At 46.2% G+C, this 24,611-nt stretch overlaps 1 protein-coding gene across 1 annotated transcript in view; it reads left to right on the plus strand.

The window, feature by feature from the left end:
* Positions 1 to 24,611, plus strand: part of EFCAB3 (EF-hand calcium binding domain 3) — a 168,385-nt gene that overhangs the window by 2,977 nt on the left and 140,797 nt on the right. The window contains exons 2-6 of the mRNA XM_038754828.1: positions 10,008 to 10,597; positions 12,041 to 12,303; positions 17,597 to 17,642; positions 20,541 to 20,674; positions 23,653 to 23,738. Of these exons, the coding sequence (XP_038610756.1) occupies positions 10,008 to 10,597; positions 12,041 to 12,303; positions 17,597 to 17,642; positions 20,541 to 20,674; positions 23,653 to 23,738 (1,119 nt within the window). The remainder of the gene's footprint in view (positions 1 to 10,007; positions 10,598 to 12,040; positions 12,304 to 17,596; positions 17,643 to 20,540; positions 20,675 to 23,652; positions 23,739 to 24,611) is intronic.

The following is a 24,611-nucleotide window of genomic DNA, read 5'->3' on the forward strand; positions in this document are numbered from 1 at the left end:
GAGAAGTTAAGTGGCTTGACCAAGGTCACACAGCTGACAAGTGGCGGAGCCGGTATTCGAACCCATGACCTCTGACTCCCAAGCCCGTGCTCCTTCCACTGGGCCACGCTGCTTCTCTAGTATAGTGTCTGGCACACAGTAAGCGCTAAATACAAAAAAAAAAGGGGGGTGGGGGTTGGAGGGACATCAATCAATCAATCAATCGTATTTATTGAGCGCTTACTGTGTGCAGAGCACTGTACTAAGCGCTTGGGAAGTACAAGTTGGCAGCATGTAGAGACAGTCCCGACCCAACAGTGGGCTCACAGTCTCCTCTGGCAACTCTTCCCTCCTCTCCTTCCCCCCTCCTCCCGCCTTACCTCCTTCCCCTCCCCACAGCAGCTGTATATATGTATATGCGTTGTACGTATTTATTACTCTCTTTATTTAATTATTTTACTTGTACATATTTATTCTATTTATTTTATTTTGTTAATATGTTTTGTTTTGTTGTCTGTCTCCCCCTTCTAGACTGTGAGCCCGCTGTTGGGTAGGGACCGTCCCTAGATGTTGCCAACTTGTACTTCCCAAGCGCTTAGTGCGGTGCTCTGCACACAGTAAGCGCTCAATAAATACGATTGAATGAATGAATGAATGAATGAATGAATGAATGAATGAATGAACTCTCGGCTTCCCCACTCCTCCTCCTCCTCCTCTCCCCGCCTCTTGCCCCTCCCCCGCCGCGGCCGTCCGGTGACGTCACATGCCGTTGTGAGGTGTTGCTGACGGGCGGCGCGTTGGCCGCCAGGAGGCAGTGGCGAGCAAGGGAGCGGGCAGCGCCGCGTGCTGTGGGCTCGGCCAGGTAATGCCATTCATTCATTCATTCATTCATTCAATCATTCAATCATTCATTCAATCGTATTTATTGAGCGCTTACCGTGTGCAGAGCCCTGGACTAAGCGCTTGGGAAGTACAAGTCGGCAACATATAGAGACGGCCCCTGCCCAACAACGGGCTCACAGTCTAGAAGGGGGAGCCAGGCAACAAAACAAAACATGTAGACAGGTGTCAAAACCGTCGGAGCAAATAGAATTAAAGCTTTATGCACACCATTAACAAAGTAAATAGAATAGTAAATATTTACAAGTAAAATACGGTAATAAATCTGTACAGATATATACAAGTGCTGTGGGGAGGAGAAGGAGGTAGGGTGGGGGGATGGGGAGGAGGAGAGGAAAAAGGGGGCTCAGTATGGGAAGGCCTCCTGGAGGAGGTGAGCTCTCAGTAGGGCTTTGAAGGGAGGAAGAGAGCTAGCTTGGCGGATGTGTGGAGGGAGGGCATTCCGGGCCAGGGGAAGGATGTGGGCCGGGGGTCGAGAGTGGGATGGGTGAAAATGAGGCCCAGTGGGGAGGTGAGCGGTGGCAGAGGAGCAGAGGGTGCAGGCTGGGCTGGAGAAGGAGAGAAGGGAAGGGAGGTAGGAGGGGACGAGGTGATGGAGAGCCTTGAAGCCTAGAGTGAGGAGTTTTTGCTTGATGTGTAAGTTGACAGGCAGCCACTGGAGATTTTTGTGGAGGGGAGTAGCATGCCCAGAGCATTTCTGCACAAAGATAATCTGGGCAGCAGAGTGAAGTGTAGACTGACGTGGGGAGAGACAGGAGGATGGGAGATCAAAGAGGAGGCTGATGCAGTAATCCAGTGGGGATAGGATGAGAGATTGTACCAACAAGGTAGCAATTTGGATGGAAGGGAAAGAGCAGATCTTGCTGATATTGTGAAGGTGAGACCGGCAGGTTCCAGTGCTACAAAATGAGGGGGGGGGGGGGCAGCGTCGCAAGCTGAGCGGAGTCAAGCTGAGAGGGGTCAGTGAGTCAAGCTGAAGGCCAGTGCTACAAGAAGAGGGGGCCAGTGAGACAAGCTGAAGGGGCCAATCCCACAAGCTGAGGGGGACAGTCGACGGTAAACTCTGTGTGGGCAGGGAATTGTCTGTTATATTATTCTATTGTCCTTCCCCAAGCGCTTACTGCAGTGCTTTGCACACAGTAAACAAACACACAATAAATACAATTGACTGGCAGTCCGAAAGCTGAGGGGGCCAGCAAGGCAAACTGAGGGAGGCTGTAGAACAAGTTGATATGGTACAGTGTGTCAGGAAGGTGGGAGACAGATTGGATAGCCCAGAGACACTGATGTTGAAGAATAAGTGGAGGAGGGGGAGTGAGGCCATTGAGGGAGATGAGGGTGAATCACAGTTTGGGGAAAAGAAACCGATGAGAGCGATGATGAGGGCAATGAGTGTGACAAAGGGATGAGAGAAAGCCCAGATTTTTTGCCTCCCTGGGGCACTAAACTAAGCAAACTTTAAAGTTCCTGCTAACTTTCCCACCTCTTATCCTAAGATATGGTAAAAAAAAAAGTGGGGGGGTTAAAAATTTAGCTGATACACATTTTTGAAAGACAAAAATTACGTCCCTCCCAACCCAGTCGTAGATATTATTTGAATGTTGGGTGAATTTTGGCATATGATTAAATGAATGAATGCATTAGAGGTTTGTCATAATTTGAAGCCCTAAACTGAAGCCTATTTAGCTGATTCCTAAGTCTGGCATTGGCAATAAGTATGAAGGAGTATGGTTACTATGATGGAAGTTCTTCGAAAGTGATGGTGGCGGTGGCGGGGCAAGGTTGAGTGGAAGTGAGGGATGGGAATAGAAAACACAGGGCAGGAGATGAGTGCAAACATCATAAGTGGCAGTTGTAATAAGCCAGGGCCTGATTGCTGAGTTTCAAAGACCCTGAGCTCCTCTGCCCCAGTGATGTGCTCGTTCAGCAATTGGCAGAGTTGTCATAGAAACACAGAATGTGGAGCTGGAAGGTTACTGTTTATCCCCACCCTGGGATTCCGTGTTCTTTTCCAGTTCCCCGTTTGTACATAGTAAGTGCTCAATAAATACCACTGATTGAGTGCCCACTGAGTATACTAATAATAGTAAGAATAACTGTGGTATTTGTGAAATGCTTATTATTTACCAAACACTGTAAATAATAATGATAATGCTATTTAAGGGCTTACTAGGTGCCAAGCACTGTTCTAAGCACTGGGGTAGATACAAGGTAATCATGCTGTCCCATGTAGGGCTCACAGTCTTAATCCCCATTTTAAGATGAGGTAACTGATGCAGAGAAGTTAAGTGGCTTGCCCAAGGTCACACAGCAGACAAGCAGAGGAGCCGGGATTAGAACTCATGTCCTCTGACTCCCAAGCCCGTGCTCTTTCCACTGAGCCATGCTGCTTCTCTAAACTGTACTAAGCTCTGAGATAGTGCTTGACACATAGTAAGTCTTAAATACCATAAAAAAGCCCCCAGAGCAACTATATCAGATAGCATAGTAAATTAGGCCACCATCACCAGAATTCTTGTTATTCTTGAGGTGCAGAGAGGACCATGTCATGGTTCAGTTTGGTTTCCATTGTGGAACAAGAGGAATAGCATATCCTTTCGCTAGCCTGGAACTCCCTCCCACTGCATATATGCAAGACCACCACTCTCTGATTTCAAAGCATTATTAAAGTCACATCTCCTCCAAGATGCCTTCCCTGTTTATACCTTTTTTTCCCCAGCTCCTTCTCCATTCTGTGTCATCTATACCCTTGGTTCTCTGACCTTTGGGCATTTGATATTCACTCCACCCTCAACTCCACAGCACTTATGTCCAAATCCTTAAATTATATATTATAAATTAATAGTTTATATTAATGTTTGTGTCTCCTAGACTGCAAGCTTGTTGTGGAACATTGCTACCAACACTGTTATACTGTACTCTCCCAAGTGCTTAGTATGGTGCTCTGCACATAACAAGTGCTCAATAGAGAAGCAGCATGGCCTAGTGGATAGAGCATGGGCCTGGGAGTCAGAAGGATCTGGGTTCTAATTCTGGCTCTGTCTCGTGTCTGCTGTATGACCTTGGGCAAGTCACTTGACTTCCCAGGGCTTAGAACAGTTCTTTGCACATAGTAAATGCTTAATAAATGCCATTGTTATTATTATTATTATTCTCTGTGCCTCAGTTACCTCATCTGTAAAAAGGAGATTAAGGCTGTGAGCTCTATGTGGGACAGGGACTGTGTCCAGCCCGATTACCTTGTGTCTAATTCCAGTGCTTGGTAAGCACTTAACAAATGCCATAATTGTTATTGTTAACAAATACCCTTGATTGATTGATTCTTCTTGCCACAGTTTGCGTTTTGCCTACTTTGGGCATAACCCAGTGGTTCTGGATGCTCTCTTTCAGAATTCAGGAAACTCATCAGCTTTTTTCTTTTGAAAAGCGGGTGTGAAACCAGATCATGTTATGTCAAATTCCTTCTGAGTCTGGTGGTAAATGTCGGCTGTGGTTCACTACTATTATTATTATTGAATGTTTAAAGTGCTTATTATGTAGGAGGGAGCACGGGTATGTAATCCACATTTTACAGATGAGGAAAGTGAGGCTCGAAGTGAGGTGACTTGCCCAAGGTCACACAGTGGGTAAACTTCTTGTGGGCAGGGAATGTGTCTGGTTTTTTTTAATTGTACTCCCCCAAGCACTTAGTACAGTGCTCGGCACACAGTAAACACTCAATAACTATGAATGAATGAATGAATGAAAGTGGAAGAGTCAGGATTAGAACTCAGGTCTTCTGACTCCTGGGGCCATACTCTATCAACTAGACCATACTTCTTCCTTGCAGATACTGTGAGAGAGTGCCTGGACCTGAGGATAAAAAGTGTTACAGCAGTAATTCAAGTTGTATTGTTTACTACTGGAAGGTACAACAGGGCAGCTGCACAGATCCCTAGTGATTAAATCACTGTGAATTCTACAAAAAAAATCCGCACAAATGCAGGAGAAATCAATCCTTTTACTCAGGGCTTTCTCCAAGATATTTTCTGTGGCAAGCCTCTGCGTTCTGGGCCTCAGTGACCTACTTTGTTTTGTAAAATCTCTAGGGGGATACCTAGGAGCTGCAATAATAGGCCCACGTCTGGGTCAGGGATCCAGAAATAATATTGATTATTATTATCATTACTATGGTATTTGTTAAGTGCTTACTATGTGCCAAGCATTGTTCTAAGCACTGGGATAGATAAAAGCAAATCAGGTTGGACACAGTCCCTGTCCTATATGGAGCTCACAGTCTTAATCCCCATTTTACAGATGAGGTAACTGAGGCACAGAGAAGTGAAGTGACTTGGCCAAGGCCACAGAAGACAAGTGGTGGAGCCGGGGTTAGAACCCATGTCCTCTGACTCCCACGCCCGTGCTCTTGCCACTAAGCCACACTGGTTCCATAAGTATAAACGGCCTCCCAAGCGCTTGGTCCAGGGCTCTGGTTGCAGTAAGCACTCAATAAATACCATGGATTGACTGATTACTTAGACACTGAGGCCCATGAATAACAGTGTGGCTATTGGAAAGAGCACAGGCCTGAGAGTCAGAGGACCTGGGTACTAATCCCAATGCCACTACTTACCTGCTGGGTGACCTGGTGCAAGTCACTTGACTTCTCTGTGCCTCAGTTCCCTCATCTGCCAAATAGAGATTCAGTAACTGTTCTCTCACCCACTTAGACGGTCAGCCTTATGTGGGACATGATTATCTACTCCAGGGCTTTGTGCTGTGCTTGGCACATAGTAAGTGCTTAACAAATACCATTATTATTATTACTAGTAACAGGGACTGTATCTGACCCCTATCTATCCCAGTGCTTAGTGCAGTGCTTGGAACATAGTAAACACTCAACACAAGCCACGATTCATATTATTACTAGTACTAGTAATAATATTGACAATGATGATAATGATGATTTGAAAAATAACTAATGCAGTAGCATGGGAAAGACTGACATCATTTTTCTAGTTGACCACAAGATGGTAGCATGATACCTGATAAACCCCACCAGAGTCTTGTTCTTCTGTACAAAGGACAGTCACAGTTACATATCTAGATACACATGTGTGTGCACACGTAAACAAGTACACACACATACTGCCATCTTATAGTGCACACTGAATAACAGGAAATGGGTTTTCACAGTCCCCAGGAACCTCGAGGTATCAGCTCCCAAGCTGTCCCTATTATAAATCACTAAACTAATGTGACAAATGACTACCCAAGGCCCAGATATCCAGCCCAAACTCTGGTGCTGGTCATGGCTGGTCATGGTTTCCCAGGCTCCCACTCTAGGACAAAATATGGTAATAAAAGGTCAACTGGCTTTGTGGCCTCAGGGGGAACCCCATTAAGGGTAACCCCTAGGGAGAGACACAGAGAAGCAAGAATAAAATGAGGCCAACAGATCGTTGGCTCTCTGGTTCCCGCTCAGTGATATTATTAAGCCCTGGGTGGTTCCTCTGAAATGCACACTTTGCTGCTCTATCTCTTCTGTCTCTTCCCTGGCCCCTTGTCTACGGAATTCCTTCCCCCTTCATATACGACAGACCACCACTCTCACCACTTTAATGTCTTATTAGAAATCACATTTCCTCCATGAGGCTTTTCCTGACTAAGCCCTTGTTTCCCTTATTCACCCTCCCTTCTGTTCGGCCTATTCACTTGGATCTGTAGCCCTTGATGTTTACCCTACACCCAGCCCCACAGTTCTTATGTGAATAGCCCTATACTCTACCAGTTCCTCTGTATGTAATTTATTTTAATATCCATCTCCCCTGCTAGATTGTAAGCCCCTTGTGGACAGGGATCGTATCTACCAACTCTATTGCCTTGTACTCTCCCAAATGCTTAGTACATTGTTTTGCACACAGTAAGTCTCTGTTGGACCAAAAGGCTCTTCCTCCCCTTCCTCCCCCACCCTACCTCCTTCCTCTCCCCACAGCACCTGTATATATGTTTGTACAGATTTATTACTCTATTTATTTTACTTGTACATATTTACTGTTCTATTTATTTTGTTAATGATGTGCATTTAGCTTTAATTCTGTTTATTCTGATGACTTGACACCTGTCCACATGTTTTGTTTTGTTGCCTGTCTCCCCCTCTAGACTGTGAGCCCGTTGTTGGGTAGGGACCATTCTCTATATGTCGCCAACTTGTACTTCCCAAGCGCTTAGTACAGTGCTCTGCACACAGTTAATGCTCAATAAATACGATTGAATGAATGAATGAATGATGAACTCATGGTCTCCCTTTGAAGTAGTCCCTGGGGGCTGAGAGCTTGATTTGTTCTGGGGTCTTCTTGGTCACCCAGTGTTCCCAGAACCATGTCATGGAACTCTTTAGGGGCATTTGAAATGGCCTTGGTGTTCAAGGGTGACCCTGACTGGTCCATAGATGATATAAGGTGATATATATAAGCTTCTCTGCCGCTAACCTCCTCACTGGGCCTCGTTCTCGCCTGTTCTGCCGTCGACCCCGGCCCATGTCCTTCCCCTGGCCTGGAATGCCCTACCTCCACACATCTGCCAAACTAGCTCTCTTCTTCCCTTCAAAGCCCTACTGAGAGCTCACCTCCTCCAGGAGGCCTTCCCAGACTGAACCCCCTTTTTCCTCTTCTCCTCCTCTCTCCATCACTACCCCTCCCTACAGCACTTGTATATATTTGTACATATTTCTTACTCTATTTTACTTGTACATATTTACTACTCTGTTTTATTATTGATGTGCATTTAGCTATAATTCTGCTTATTCTGATGGTTTTGACACCTGTCTACATGTTTTGCTGTCTGTCTCCCCCTTCTAGACTGTGAGCCCGTTGTTGGGTAGGGACCATCTCTAAATGTTGCCAACTTGTACTTCCCAAGCACTTAGTACATTCACTCATTCAATCATATTTATTGAGCACTGACTGTGTGCAGAGCACTGTACTAAGCACTTGGGTAGTACAAGTCGGAACATATAGAGACGGTCCCTACCTAACAACGGGCTCACAGTCTAGAAGTGGGAGACCAACAGCAAATCAAAACATGTAGACAGGTGTCAAAACCGACAGAGTAAATAGAATTATAGCTATATGCACATCATTAATAAAATAGAGTAGTGCTCTGCACATAGTAAGCGCTCAATAAATACGATTGAATGAATGAATGAATGAATAAGGGAACCCCTAGCTAGCTCAATGCCGACTTGAACCTTTTAGGTATGGAGAGAACCAGATCCTTATCACTGAGAGGAAAATAATAATAATAATAAAGATGATGGCATTTATTAAGTGCTTACTATGTGCCAAGCACTGTTCTAAGCCCTGGGGAGGATACAAGGTAATCAGGTTGTCCCACAAGGGGCTCAGTCTTACAGATGAGGTAACTGAGGCCCAGAGAAGTTAAGTGACTTGCCCAAAGTCACACAGTAGACAAGTGACAGAGCCGGGATTAGAACCCTTGACCTCTGACTCCCAAGCTTGTGCTCTTTCTACTGAGCCATTATGCTTCCCGCAGCCAAATGCCATTGTGATTGTCTGTTTCTGGTACCTGACTGGACAACAAAGGCAAAATATTGTATCCCATATTTTGTAGTTCTACTTGTCTTGTATTCTTCCTAGGAAGCCACATTTAGTGATTTGAACAGCTCTTTAACTTGTAACATTCCTAAGGCCTGACTGCTTCTGGCAATTCCCTTGAGTTCAGATCAGAAGTGGTTCTTTAAAAGCTCGCTCTTAAAAGTAACATTGTTAATCAATCGAATAATGGTATTTATTGAGTGCTTACTGTGTGTAGAGCACTATACTAAACTTTTTTGGTAGTATAATACAGAGTTGGTAGTCATGTTCCCTGCCCACAAGGAATTTACAATCTATAGAGGGAAACAGACATTAAAATAAATTATGGCTGTGTGCATAAATGCTGTGGGTGAGGTGAATATCAAGTCCCTAATAGGTACAGATCCAAGCTCACTGTGGGCAGGGAATATGTCTGTTATAGTGTTATATTGTACTCTATTATTATATTAGTACTGTGCTTTGTGTACAGTAAATGCTCAATAAATACAATTGAGTGCTTAAGTGATGCAAAAGAGAGAGGGAGTAGGGGAAATGAGGGCTTAGTCAGGGAAGCCTCTCGGAGAAGTTGTCATTTTAATAAGGCTTTGAAGGTGGGGAGAGTGGTGGTCTGTACGATATGAAGGGGGACAGAGTTCCAGTCCAGAAGGAAGATGTGGACAAGGGTTTGGCAGTGAGTTAGTTGAGATCGAGGCACAGTGAATTGTTTGGGGTTCAGGAGAGCGAAGCATGCTGCCTGGGTTGTAGTAGGAAATCAGCAAGGTAAGGTAATAATAATGATGGTATTTGTTAAGCGCTTACTATGTGCCAAGCACTGTGGTATAGTAGTGCGCTTGGAAAGTACAATTCAGCAACACATAGACACCTTTCCTCCCCACAGTGAGCTTACAGACTACCGGGGGAGACAGACATCAGTATAAATAAATAAGTGACCGATATGGACATAACTGCTGTAGGGCTAAGGGAGGGATGAATAGAAGGTGCGGCCTAGTGGAGAGAGCATGGGCCTGGGGGTCAGAAGTACCTGGGTTCTAATTCCGGCTCTTCCACTTATCTGCTGTGTGACCTCAGGCAAGACACAACTTCTCTGTGTCTCTGTTGCCTCATCTGTAAAATGAGGATTGACTGTGAGCCCCTTGAGGGACGTGGACTGTGTCCAACTTGATTAACTTGTATTTGCCCCAGCGTTTAGAACAGTGCCTGGCATATAGTAAGCACTTAACAAATACCATGAAAAAAGGGTACAAATCCAAGTGCTGTAGAGAAAGTTCAGCTGTAGCAAGTTCTGAATCTGCAGGTTATCCTTCTGCACCCCCTCTGCTTGAGGTAGTTATTCATTCAATCATATTTATTTAATGCTTATTGTGTACAAAACACTGTACACAGTGTTGTACTTGAAAGAGTACAATAGAACTATAAACAGACACATTTCCTGCCCACAATGAGCTTACAGTCTAGGTAGCCCTGCCAGGAAAACACCAATGCAAGCAAAAGTGCGTGTGTGGCTGACAGACTCCTGTCCCGTTTTTGGTGCAGGAAACCTCCCTGGCTATTGCTGCTCTCTCACCTCCATTCCACAAATCCTCGGGGATTTTAAGTGGCTGGCTGGCTGGCTTGCAGTTCCCAAAATGGAGTTGGACCTAGAGGTACACCCCCTATGCCGGGACAGTCTTTCAGATCAGCTTCTAGAGTTTTCTAGAAAAGAAGCACGTTCTGTACCAAAAGGGAAAGAACCTTGGAATTCAGAACAGCAGGCTCCAGGGAGCAAATCTCCCCAGGCAGAAGATCACAGGGAAGAGGCAGCAGTAGCACAGCCTGAAGTTCACAGGAAAGAGGCAGCAGTAGCCCAGCCTGAAGAAGTTCACAGGAAAGAGGCAGCAGTAGCCCAGCCTGAAGAAGTTCACAGGAGAGAGGCAGCAGTAGCCCAGCCTGAAGAAGTTCACAGGAAAGAGGCAGCAGTAGCCCAGCCAGAAGATCACAGGAAAGAGGCAGAAGTAGCTCAGCCAGAAGAAGTTCACAAGAAAGAGGCAACAGTAGCCCAGCCAGAAGAAGGTCACAGGAAAGAGGCAGAAGTAGCCCAGCCAGAAGAAGATCACAGTAAAGAGGCAGTAATAGAAGAAAACAAGGTGAGTCTCTGAGCGGTACGGGTGTGCTATGGTGGGTAATTGGTTAGGTTGGGTTTTAAGGATGAAAATGAAGGAGCCCAAGTTCCTGTATTCCCTGTGCCTGTAGGGTTCAGAAGTGGAAGGAGGCTTTTCCTGCTTTTGTCCTCACACTCATTGGTCTTAGATCCTGGGAAATCGTATTTCCAGCGATTAAACCATGATTTCCCTCGACTCGTACCATAATCTAGACGTAACTGTGGGACTTCCCAGAAGTGCAAGGGTGACGTAGAAGAGACTCCTTAACAGACTTCCTAACTCAGAGCCAGGTCTTTTCAGCCAACCCATCTCCTTCGGTCATCATTGGTATTTCTTTGCCCTTGTTTGGGCCTTTGATTCTGGGACCCCACTGGTCACAGTCAGGAAGCCCAGTTCCTGCAGGGTGGGACATATTAGTTGTAAGGTAATAAGAATTTGAAAGCCAAGTTCAGTGGGCAATCCCACATCCTCATTTCCAGGGCTGTGACTTACTTGCTGACTTCCAGCTGATTATTTTTCAGAGGTCTTGGTGAGCCTCTGGGACTTCTCCATGTTTGGATTATCCCATGTGAATCTCCCGTTCCACAGATCATGAGTACTCACTCTTGACTTTACTCACCAAGAGTCCTGCTAGTTTTTTGGGTTTTTTTAAATGATATTGTTAAGCACTCACTGGGTGCCAGGCACTGTACTAAGCTAGTTAAACAGCTGGTGTGACTTTTAATATCCTGGAGACATGCGTTCTAATCTTGTCTCCTCCATTTGCCTGCTGTGTGCCCTTAGGCAAGTCACCTCACCTCTCTGTGCCTCAGGTCCCTCATCTGTCAAATGGGGATTCAATACTTGTTTTCCGTTCCTCTGAGACTGTGAACCTGTGTGGGCCAGGGACTGTGTCCAATCTGATTGTATTGTATCTACACCAGAGCCTAGCATGGGGCTTGACACGTAGCAGCTGCTTAATAAATATAATAAGTGCTTAACAATATTATTATTTGCATTATAATATAATGATAAAAGCAATAATAATAATTGAATTGAATCTACCCCAGTGTCTAGCATGGAGCTTGATCCATAGTAAGTGCTTAACAAATATAGTAAGTGCTTAACAAGTACTATCGTTATTGTTATTCTTATCATTAATGACCATCATAATGGTATGGCCATTAGTAAATAATAGGTAATGATGAATAAATTGATCATTTATATTAATGTCTGCCTCCCCCTCTAGACAGTAAGGTTGTTGTGGCAGGCAATGTGTCTACCAACTCTGTCTTATTGTACTTTCCCAAGCCCTTGGTACCGTGCTCTGCACACAGTAAGCACTCAATAAATACTATTGATGATGATGATGGTGGAAATCAATTAATCAATCATGCTGGAAAGAAAATGGTTAATGTCTGACATGGTGGTTCTTTCTAATTTCCACAGGATCAAGACCCAAAAGGGATAGAGGACTTGCAGTTAGAGAGGCAGGGGATTTCCCATATGGGAGAACCAATTGGTCCCTCCTCAGAGGCAGACAGCCAGCCTCCAGTCTCCGTTGAGCCTGAACCGGCTAGGTCTGCCCTGCTGCCTTCCCCTCCTGCCCAAGGTGAAGAAGCCACGGCCCAGGGCCCAGAAGCGACACAAGATCCGCCCTCTCCCACCCCGGGCCCTGAGGATGTGTTGCCGAATTCAGATTCCAAAGAGGAGTAAGTGAATACTCTGTGTACCACTGTAGTTTTCCTGCGGGAGAGCTGAACGTGTGTAATGTTGGCGGAGGTGATCGGGTTAGCAGTGAAACAACTCTTGAAGCCTGGACAGGATGCATTACTTTTATCTTTGTCTATCTGGGTCTGCCCATGTCGGTCGTGTCTCTGGTGGGTGGAGTGGGGAGCCAAGAGCCGGGGGGGCGGGAGGGGTCTGAGGAGAAGGAGAATGGGAAAACATTCAGGAACACAACTCTCTCATTCCCCAGTGCCCAGAGACCAGGCCAGCCCTGGCCCAGCCCCCGGTTTGAGGGGTTGGACTTGGTTGGAGTTTAGTCCTTGTCCTAAGTCACTGGACCGCCTTAAAGTTTCAAACTTGCCCATCAGACTGCCCAAGGGATCTCCAGACTAGGTTGTCTCAATAATAATTGTGGCATTTGTTAAGCGCTTATTAAATGCTAAGTACTGTAGTAAGCATTGTGGGAGAAACAGGATGATCAGGTCCCACATGGGTCTCACAGTCAAAGTAGTGGGGAGAGCAGAGATTGCATCCCCATTATGCAGGTAATACTAACGATGGTATTAAGCACTTTCTATGTGTCAAGAGCTGCTCTAAGCGCTGGGGTAGATAATAGTAATAATAATGATGGCATTTATTAAATGCTTACTATGTGCAAAGCACTGTTCTAAGCACTGAGGAGGTTACAAGGTGACAGGTTGTCCCACAGGGGGCTCACAGTCAATCCCCATTTTACAGATGAGGTAACTGAGGCACGGAGAAGTTAAGTGACTTACCCAAAGTCACACAGCTGACAGTGGGTGGAGCCAAGATTTGAACCCCTGACCACTGACTCCAAAGCCCAGGTTCTTTCCACTGAGCCACGCTGCTCCCCTGATACAAGCCGATCAGGTTGGACCAAGTCCCTGTCCCACATGGGGCTCACAGTCTTAATCCCCATTTTATAGATGAGGTAACTGAGACACAGAGAAGTGAAGTGATTTGCCCAGGGGCATACGGCAGACAAGTGGCAGAGCTGGAATTAGAACTCAGATCCTCAAGATTTCAAGTCTATCCTGGATCACCCAGTATAGCCCCCCAATCTTGGCTGGGGTTCCAGTCCCTGATCTTCACGGAGCCCCACCCCAGGGAAGTGAAGTGATTTGTCCAAGGTCACACTACCGTGTTCTATCCTCTAGGCAACACTGCTTCCCTGGGCTATGCTGCTTCCCTAAAGGTCATGAAACCAGGACCAAGGAGATGTTTGGAGGCTTATGAGCTAGGCTCAGATTTCTGGAATTGGGTTTGGGGTGAGGGAGGCAGCTCGATTGGGCCCACGGGCTGAGCAGAGTGTTCTCACCCAGAACCCTTCAATCAAGCACTCAATCAGTAGTATTTATTGAGCACCTAATGGGTGCTGAGCAGTGTACTAAATGCTTGGGAGAGTACGATAGAGTTAGTAGACACAATCCCTGCCCTCAAGGATCCAACAATCTAGCTGTGGAGGTGGACACTAAAATAAATTACAGGTAGGAGGAAGAAGACTGGAGAGAGTTCAGGGTCAAGCCATCAGCCAGGTGGACAGTGAATTCCAGCCAGTTTCAGAGCAAAGCAGGGGCAGGAAAGAAGACCAAGCATTGGTCCTTTAACCTTGTCCCTGTTGAGTGTGCTTGACCAAACTACCAACCACAAAGCAAGAGTCGGTCTCGTTCCCTCCACCACCACCTTCTAGCTCACTTGCTCGATGCACAGATGGGGTCCGGGGAATCCCTCACCTCAAAAGTGGGAGGGGGAGCCCCTTTTTACATCCCTGTTTCCCCCCCTCAATCTTCTCCTCCAGGCGAATGTAGGAAATGTGTAACCACCAGGGCTTGCTATCTCCTCTGGGCTGATGTCCTCTCTCTCCTGGACCATTCTTTTTCTATGGCCTAGGGGACAATATGGCCTTGATAATAACAATAGTGATGGCATTTATTAAGCACTTACTATGTGCAAAGCACTGTTCTAAATGCTGGGGAGATTACAAGGTGATAAGGTTGTCCCAAGGGGGGCTCACAGTCTTAATCCACATTTTACAGATGAGGTAACTGAGGCCCAGAGAAGTTAAGTGACTTGCCCAAAGTCACACAGCTGACAAGTGACGAAGCCGGAATTTGAACTCATGATCTCTGACTCCAAAGCCCATGCTCTTTCCACTGAGCCACACTGCTTCTCATGATGCAGCATGTCCTCCTCTGCATCCAAGACAGAGAGAGCTTGCATCTCTCGCTCCCTAGAGTGTAGCGCAGATGAATCCTAACAAGTTTTCTCCATCAGTTGTCAACTGCAACCCTAAACACGTCTTCGGGTCACAAGACTCCCAGTAGCTGAACACCTTGGGTTTTGTTTAGCGTAGGCTTCCCAACCACTTGGGGAAGGACAGAAAATCCTTCTCCATTTGCAAAGTGAGCAGACTGTTCCAAACAAAACCCTACCAAGTCCCTGTTCACTCCTGTTTCCTCACAACCCTGCACGGAAAGTCACACTCCCTGTTTATGATGTCACACAAGTGTTTGCCCTGAGTAGTGATTTGAAAGCCAAAGCTTTGGTGGGTTTTTTTATGGTAACTGTTAAGCACTTATGGTGTGCCAGGCATTGTTATAAGTGTTGTAAGATACAACATAATCAGGTTGAACACAGTCCCTGTCCCACATGGGGCTCACAGTCTAAATCTCCATTTTGCAATTGGGAAATGAAGTGACTTGCCCAAAGTCACACTGCAGACAAGTGGTAGAACAAGGTTTAGAACCCAAATCCTCTGACTCCCAGGCCTGTGCTGTTTCCACTAGGCCATGCTGCCATCCCCTCCCATGCTTATCTTCCCTTCCCACTCAGAGACTGTAATCTCATTCATTCATTCATTCAATCGTTTTTATTGATAATAATGATGGTATTTGCTAAGCGCTTACTATGTGCAAAGCACTGTTCTAAGCGCTTTGGAGGATACAAGGTAATCAGTTTGTCCCATAGGGGGCTCACAATCTTAATTCCCATTTTACAGATGAGGTAACTGAGGCATAGAGAAGTTAAGTGACTTGCCCAAAGTCACACAGCTGACAAGTGGCGGTGCTGGGATATGAACCCATGACCTCTGACTCCAAAGCCCAGTCTCTTTCCACTGAGACATGCTGCCTCCCTAATTTATTGAGCACTTACTGTGTGCAGAACACTGTACTAAGCACACTGTGGGCAGGAAATGTGTCTGTTGTTATACTGTACTCTCTCAAGTGCCTAGTACAGTGTTCTGCACACAGTAAGCACTCAATTAATATGATTTACTGACTGACATCCTCAGTCCCATTTTTGGGTGTGAATTAGCAGTGCATTTCCTCCCTGCATCCCTGAAAATCATGTATTAAAGTGGACAAGTAGGTTGTGGGCCTTTTCTGGAGTTGGGGGCAAAGGGAGGGAAGAAGAAAGGAGACTTCTGAGAGGACTTTTCAGGGAGGAGGGAGGTTTTAGGATTTCCAAATAGAACTAATTCTGAAACAAGGGATGAGTGACTGAAAGATTCCAAAATTCAGAAAAATTCACTTAATCATCCTAGTCTAGGCTTCTTGCTAACAATCCTCTCCCTCCTGGGCATTCTTTTAGGTTTGCCAGTCTTACAAGTTCCTTTCCTGCTCCTCTTCTAAGGCCTCTTGCCTCATCCTTCCTTGCCTAACCTCTCTCATTTACCTTTTCATGTTTCCCTGGTTTCCTTCCTTTGTGTCCTGGTGCCCTGCCCATAGTGCCCAGGTCCCATACTGTATTGTTGTTCCTTCTGTTCTTTCCCCTCTTGCCCTCACTGTTAATGCCTGTTTTATTTGTGTCCCTTCTGTAGATTCTCATTTCCTCCCTCTTTCCTTTGTCCCATCTCTCCCTTTCCCCCTTTTTTGCTAGCTCTTCTTTCTCATCACCCTTTTCCCTTTTAATTTTGTGGGTCCCAGCTCTCCCATCCAACACCACTCCACCCAGCATATAGCCGCTGCTCCGTTCTTTACTCCAGCAGAGAGCTGGACTCTCCCAAGCTCCCAGGAGGACCTGGGGAAGGAGACCGGGAGAGGCGGTGGGACGACAGCTGCCTAGAGTGTGGATAGGCACCAAGAGGAGTAGTTTGTCAAATGATCAGTGAATCAATCAATCAATCATAATTATTGTGAGCTTACTATGTGCAGAACTCTGTACTGAGCATTTGGGAGAGTACAATACAACAGAGTTGGTAGATGTGATTCCTGCCCACGAGGAGCTTGCAGTCTATGGGGGAGAGAGACATTAAAGCAGATTAGGGATCGGGGAAATAATAGTCTGTCCTTCCTGCCTCTTCAGCCCTCCCCGGCCTCCCCTCTGCTCCTTACCTTTATCCTCTTCCACAGCTCCAGCCAGGGTGAATCTTGTGGGTGGGAAGAAGGCACCTTCTGTCCCCTCCTCCCCGCACCCCTCCCCCTGAAATCCCCCAGAAATAAGTCTTGCTGATCTTCAATTCATTGTAGGTTCCCAGATACAGATTGTCAGCAGGACTCCCAAAGAAGTAGCGTTCAGATTCAGGCAGCCTCAGGAGAGTGGAGCCAAATTCACTCTCATAGAGAAGCAGCATGGCCTAGTGGAAAGAGCACAGACCTGAGAGTCACAGGTCCTGAGTTCTAATCGTGGCTCTGCATGTCACTTTACGTCTCTCTGCCTCAGTTATCTGTAAAATGAAGGTCAATATTGTGAGCTCCATGTGGGATTTGTTTAATGATATTAAGCGTTTACTGTGTGCTACACATTGTACTAAGTGCTGGGATATATACAGGCTAAACAGACTGGACACAGTCCAGGCCCACTTGGGGCCCACAATCTGATTAGCTTGTATCTACCCCAGTACAGTGCCTGGCATATAGTGAGCACTTAAATACCATTAAGAAAGCAATTTGGCTGGGGTAGTGTCACCAAAACAACGGGCCTATGACTGGGTATTCTCTTTTCAACATATGGTTCCAGGATGCATTTGAATTCACTGAAACCAGATGCTTGTGATTAAGTATCTGGGCTGCCTGGGCCCTTCCCTGCAGGAAAAACAAGAGGAGGAAGAGGAAACTGAGAAAGAAAGAGGGGAAAATAGGCAAGAGTAACCCTGAGGGGTGGGGCCAGTGGTTGGGAGGGGAGGGAGAGGAGGATTCCCATTTCAATAAATAAAACAATCCACTAATGACTCAAAGTTTTTGTGAAATTCAGACATGATTCTTCACCAAGTGCATCTGTAGCTAGAGAAGGCTCACCCGGCTGTTCTTCCAACAGGATCGAGAGGAAGAAATATGTACTAATGGAAGGTAACATAGCCGAGGTAAGAATGCCCCGGGCTAATCCAGAAACCCCCACCCTCCTGGAGAGGAGCGAATACTTAGGCTGTACTGTGCTACCTAAAGGGGAATTGGGAGATAGTCCCTCACTAGAGGACTAAGTTTAACGTCTCTGCCACAGACGACACACTCTGTCCTGGGCTCCACTTTAAAGGTAGGGCCTGACCTCATTTCATTTTTTTTTTTAAATTATTTTTGGTAAGTGCTTACTATGTGCCAGGAACTGTTCTAAGTGCTGGGGTAGATGCCTGGCACACAGTAAGCGCTTAACAAATACTATTATTATTATTATCAATACACAGGGCAATCAGTTTGGACACAGTCCGTGTCCCACATGGGGCTCACAATCTTAACCTGATTTGTACTTCCCAAGCGCTTAGTTCAGTGCTCTGCACACAGTAAGTGCTCAGTGAATACGATTGAATGAATGAACCCCTAATAGACTGTAAGCTCGTTGTGGGCAGGAAATGTGTCTGTATTTTTAAAACACTTATTCTGTGCCAAGCACTGTTCTAAGCACTTGGTGCGGGGGGTGGGGGAATAAAGGTCATCAGGTTGTCCCACGTGGGTCTCACAGTCTTAATCCCCATTTTACAGATGAGGGAACTGAGGCACAGAGAAGTGATTTGCCCAAAGTCACACAGCTGACAAGTGGCCTGGGATTAGAACCCATTTCCTCTGACTCCCAAGCCCAGATTCTTTCCACTGAGCCACACTGCTTCTCTTTATTGTATTGTACCCTCCCAAGCACTTAGTTCAATGTAACCCAGTAAGCATCCAATAAATATGATTGAATGAATTAATGCACAGAGAAGTGAAGGGATTTACCCAAGATCACACAGCAAAGTGGCAGAGCCAGGAATTGAATCTAGGTCTTTCAGTCTCCCAGGTCTGTGCTCTATCCACCGAGTCACGCTACTTTTCTTGGTCTGTGAGTAGTGAAAGCTAAGATAAGGATTCCTACCTTAACTTCCTCTCTCTTTGAAGTGGGAACCCCTTGGCAATCAGTCAGTGGTATTTGCTGAGCACTTAACTGTTCTAAGGGCTTGGAAGAGAACAGTACAATGGAGTTAGTGGAAATGTTCCCTTCCCACATGGAACATTTCCCACCAATCCATCATTTGGTCCATCAGTAGCATTTGAGTGTCTCCTGAGAGTAAAGCACTAAACTTAAGTTCTTGGGAGGGTACAGTAGAGTTAGTATTTTAATTATCATCAGCCTTCAAGGAGCTTAACAGTCTAGCATGAGTGTCAGACACCAAAATAAAGTACAGATTGAAAGAAGAAAAAGAGCAATAATTCATGTACCTACCCTTTAATTAATTGTGGTATTTGTTAAGCACTTACAATGGACCAAACACTGTGCTAAGCACTGGAGTAGAAGCAATACAAACATCAGACACAGTCCCTGTCCCACACAGGGCTCAAAGTCTAAGAGGGAGGGAGGATTGGTCTTTGATCCCCAATTTAAAGATGAGGAAACTGTGGCACTGAAAAGTTAAGTGACTTGCCCAATGTCACACAGAAAGCAAATTGCAGAGGCTGAGACTCCAATCCAGGTCTCCTAGCTCCCAGTCCTGTGCTGTTTCTATTAGGCCATACTGCTTCTCAAATGGTCATTATTTCCTTTCATTATTTCATGAGAAGCAACGTGGCTCAGCAGAAAGGGTTCTAATCCTGGCTCCGCCACTTGTCAGCTGTGTGACTTTGGGCAAGTCACTTAACTTCTCTGTGCCTCAGTTCCCTCATCTGTAAAATTGGGATTAAGACTGTGAGCCCTATGTGGGACAACCTGATTACCTTCTATCCCCCCCAGTGCTTAGAACAGTGCTTGGCACATAGTAAGCACTTAACAAATACCATTATTATTATTATTATTATTATTATTATTCACATTTTCACAGCCACAGTAATAATTGCTCTTTCCACTGGGCCAGGCTTCTCTGACAGCAATCGACTGACGGAGAGTAGTAAAGTGACTTACCTGGGGCCACACAGCAGGCAAGAGGTAGAGCAGGGACTTGAACCCAAGTCTCCTGACTCTTCTAAGATGGAGGTCAGTCAATCAATCAATCAATCAATGGTATTTACTGAGCACTTACTATGTGTAGAGCTCTGTACTAAATTGCATGAGAGAGAACAGTTTAACAGAGTTGATAGAAACGTTCCCTGCCCACAAGGCTCTTACAGACTCAGAGGGGATCTTTTTCCATGTCCTGTCTATTCGGGTTCTCTGGAAAAAGGAGTTCCTGAGATGACTGGGGTTTCCCATCCACTTCCTTACCCACATCCTCCCCTGTAATTGATGGAGTTCCAGGGTATGTCATCCAGTGGAGCTCTCTCTAGATTGTAAGCTCGTTGTGGGCAGAGAGTGTATCTGCTATATTGTACTCTCCCAAGCACTTAGTATAGTGTTTCACACATGGTAAGTGCTCCATAAATATGATTGATTGATGTCATCCAGTGGATGACTAGAGTTCAATACAAAATCATTTTCCCTTTGGCTGGGTCCTGAGAAGTGTACAGCTTCTCTGCTCTAGGAACTCTGAGGTGTTTTCCCCTTTCTCTGTCTGGGGGTGGCCTCGCTTGGACCATCATCCTTTATATCAACTTCCAATTTTTTGGAAATGTTCATTGCTGAAGCTTCTGGGTGTATGACCAGAATCGGAAAATCACTGTCATTAGACAAGCAACTTTAAGAGACTTCCTGCCTGGGCCTCTGTGCCTGGACCCATTGACTAAAGATTGGTTCTTACTTGACTCTGACTACCAGGGTGCAGCCCTTGGATGACATGAAGGATTTTTGATAGCCTTGGGCCTGGGAGTGTCATGGCCAAGTAGGTCTAAATTGCTGGCTTTCAGTCATACCTTCCTTCACAAAGGGGCGGATTTGGGAGGAGGAGAAGGAGAAGAAAAAGAAGAAGAAAACGGAAGAGAAACCTGTTTCCAAGTTGAGGTCCCGGTCTTGTTCCAGCAAGCCTCGGACTTTGAAGAAAAAAGCTTTCCCTAGAACTAGGTACTTCCGTCTGCCAAATCCCATTTCTCTTTGGGAACCACTGTGAGGAGTTCTCTGCTGGTTTTCTTTTCACCACTGGCCAGGCACACCCATGCTGTCAGTATATTTGATGAGTAATCTCCCAAAAGAGAAAGTTCCCTCAAAGAAGCTTGCTAACTGGATGAGCGGACATCGTGAGTCCTGGATTTTATTATTTGAAGTAGGCTGGACATTCCAGAGGGTGCTTTCTGAGCTAGAGGTGCCCTGTTTACTGATTTGAGGAAGGAATCTAATTGACCCCAAACCTAAATACTTTGAGTCCAGATGGCTAAAACACAGAAGCAGCATGGCTCAGTGGAAAGAGCCCGGGCTTTGGAGTCAGAGGTCATGGGTTCGAATCCCGGCTCCGCCACATGTCTGCTGTGTGACCTTGGGCAAGTCACTTCACTTCTCTGAGCCTCAGTTCCCTCATCTGTAAAATGGGGATTAAGACTGTGAGCCCCACGTGGGACAACTTGATCAGCTTGTATCCCCCCCAATGCTTACAACAGTGCTCTGCACATAGTAAGCGCTTAACAAATGCCATCATTATTATTATTATGGTGGGGGTTAGTTGAATGAGACCTTCTGTGTGGTTTTCTCAGAAAGGCTGCTCCCTTTGGCTTCAAGGGAAATAAAATAGTCACAAGTGAAGCAGCGTGGCTCAGTGGAAAGAGCATGGGCTTTGGAGTCAGAGGTCATGGGTTCAAACCCCGGCTCAGCCAATTGTCAGCTGTGTGACTTTGGGCAAGTCACTTAACTTCTCTGGGCCTCAGTGACCTCATCTATAAAATGGGGATTAAGACTTGAGCCCCCCGTGGGACAATCTGTTCACCTTGTAACCTCCCTAGCGCTTAGAATAGTGCTTTGCACATAGTAAGCTCTTAATAAATGCCATCATTATTATTACTCTACCCTCCCTGGAGTCATTGGTTGACAACCAGCTGTCCCTGCAACTCTCATCCATCCCCTTTTCCTTTTGTTCCCCCTGTGCCCCAAATCTGCTACCCTTATCCTCACGGCCCCCCTTTGCTATAGTCCTCCCAGACAGCAAGAAACATGGAACCATGAAACACGATTTTTGTAAAAATGCGTACCAGGCTGTGGGGTGAAGTCATGTCTATGGGAGTCTGAATGTGGGGGGGTCTGGATGTGAGGGCTTTGTGTGTGTGTGTGTGTGTGTGTGTGTGTCTGTCTGTCTGTCTGTCTGTCTGTCTCTAGAGATGGTGGGGCACATGAGATCTTCTGGGAAGAAATAACCCAATCACAGCAGGTCTATTCCTTATAAAGAGCTTGGTGTGGAGAGGCTGGTGGAGGGATTACATCGTCACTAACCATGGTCACCAGAGGGGTTGTTGTGTCTGTTGAATTTCTACTGGAGTCAGAGGGCGTATCACTGGTCTGCAGTCTCTGAGAGACGTCCTGGTGTGGCTTGGGGCTTTTGAATGTCCTCAGTTTATACTTGGGCTTAGATCATCACCCCAGGGTGGGCCATGCCATCAGTGTCAGGTGGGAACTGGAGTAAAGCAGCCTCCTCTTCCTCCCTGCTTGACCAATAGGGGTGGCTGAGCATCCCGGCCTCTGGAGGGGGCAGTGGGAGAGGCCACTGGAGCAGCCCACGGGCAGTTTTGGTGGAATTTTGCCAGACTGGATGGAACTAACCCTGACTGGTTAGGATGGCGGGGCTTTGTAGTGGGGGCAGGGGGGGAAGGGGAGGTGGGTGAATTTTCAGAAGTGTGTTGGCTTTGGTTATATCCAAAAGATGTGGGAGTAGGCATCATGTGGTTGAGAGGCAGGTGGTCAGTTGGTGGCTGGGGCCCCAGGGGACCGAGCACTAAAATTCATTCATTCATTCATTCAATCGTATTTATTGAGCGTTTACTGTGTGCAGAGCACTGTACTAAGCACTTGGGAAGTACAAGTTTGCAACACATAGAGACGGTCCCTACCCAACAGCAGGCTCACAGTCTAGAAGGGGGAGACAGACAACAAAACATATAAACCAAATAAAATAAATAGAATAAATATGTAAAATTCTGCGCAGGGCTTTGCCAAACAGATTTGGGAAATTGATTTTAGAAGCTGCTATAACTCTTCACCAGCTTCACCTTCCAGTGCAGGAAGTAGAGGAGAGATATGGGGAGTGGGGAGACCAGGAGGAGGAGATGGGGAAGGTGGGTGAGGGGTGGGGAATCAGGGAGGAGTAGAACAGAAGGATAGCTTAGTGAAGGCCATGCTAAGGAACAATAGAAATAATAATGGCAATATTTGTTAAGCACTTATCCTCTCCCAACCATTAGATCAAGTTCTATGGAAGATACGAGATGATCAGGGCCCACATGGGCTTCTCAGTCTTAGTAGGAGGGAGAATAGGTATTTTGCAGATTGGGGAACTGAGGCACAGAGGAAGTGAAGTGACTTGCCCAAGGTCACACAGCAGGCAAGTGGCGGAGCTGAAATTAGAACCCCAGGTCCTCCAACTCCCAGGCCTGTGCTGTTTCAACTAGGCCATGCTGCCTCTTAACTGGCTGTTGGCTCAGTAATCTGGGCCTGGCTTGGTGCTAGAGTGGAAGAAGGGATGGAAATAATTAGGATGGCTTCTTTGGGGAGGTGGGTCTTGAGCTGGGATTTAAAGGAATGAAAGGATGTGGGTCTGTGAGGGACTGTGGTACAAGTCCTTGTGTTTGGGACAACTTGGGCAAAGTGTTGGAAGGAGAGAGGAGACCCCAAAGACAGGCTTAACAGGATACCGAATGTGTGGACAAGAGTGGAAGGAGAAATGATGGCAGGAATGGGACTAGCTGATGGATGATTTTATATTTGATCCACGGGGGGCGGGTGGAGGGGGAGGTGATGGTATGGGAGAATCTCAAAATACGGACAGTCTGATTGTAGCTTTGATCAAAAATTAAAGTGGGTGCCTGTGTTTGTTGCACCCTTTCAATAATGTGCTTATTTAGTAGAAGTCAAGTTCTATCGAACCTCTACTTAACCCTCTACAACGAAGTGCAGAATGAAAAGGAGATGGGCTCGGCAAACTTGGAAGGTAAGTGTTAGGTCTGAAGGACATGGGGGAGGGAGGTCAGGGAAGAGGGGACAGATGATCTATTCTGGAGTGCTCCCGATGGAATTTCTGTTGCATTTCTCTATTTATGTTCCCAATTCAATTATTTTCATTTATCCTTCCTGCTTGGGTGTGCAGCGCAATCAAGGCTCATATGGATTTATTAATGGAATCCTTGGTGGAATTTCTAGGTCTATTCATGCCTCTAATGCTTATAAATAATAATAATAATAATGGCATTTATTAAGCGCTTACTATGTGCAAAGCACTGTTCTAAGCACGGGGGAGGTTACAAGGTGATCAGGTTGTCCCACTCGGGGCTCACAGTCTTAATCCCCATTTTACAGATGAGGTAACTGAGGCCTAGAGAAGTTAAGTGACTTGCCCAAAGTCACACAGCTGAAAATTGGCGGAGCCAGGATTCGAACCCATGACCTCTGACTCCAAAGCCTGGGCTCTTTCCACTGAGCCACCCTGCTTTTCACACTGGATGGCTGGGATTGATCCTGGTGAAGCAGCCCTTGCTTCAGTCCAGGGAGAACCTGTATTCTCAGCGTCAAGTGGAAAGACAGCAGAAATTCTTCCATATGCCACTATCAAGCACTGTGCCAAGTACTGGAAAACGGTCTTTGTTACCAGTAGCGCTGGAAATGCAACTCTAACCTCAACACCCGCCCCCTCCCCCTGCTCCCCTGGCCCCCCAGATCACCAGAATCACCACCAGCAGCACCACTATCACCAGCAGCACCATCATCACCACCAGCAGAAGCTACCAGCACCACCAGAATCGTTTATTATATACACAACATTGGACTAAGCACTTGGGAACATGCAAAAGAAGTTTTTTTAAAAAAA

The sequence above is a fragment of the Tachyglossus aculeatus genome, chromosome 11, assembly GCF_015852505.1.
Source record: "Tachyglossus aculeatus isolate mTacAcu1 chromosome 11, mTacAcu1.pri, whole genome shotgun sequence".
Lineage (NCBI taxonomy): Eukaryota > Metazoa > Chordata > Mammalia > Monotremata > Tachyglossidae > Tachyglossus > Tachyglossus aculeatus.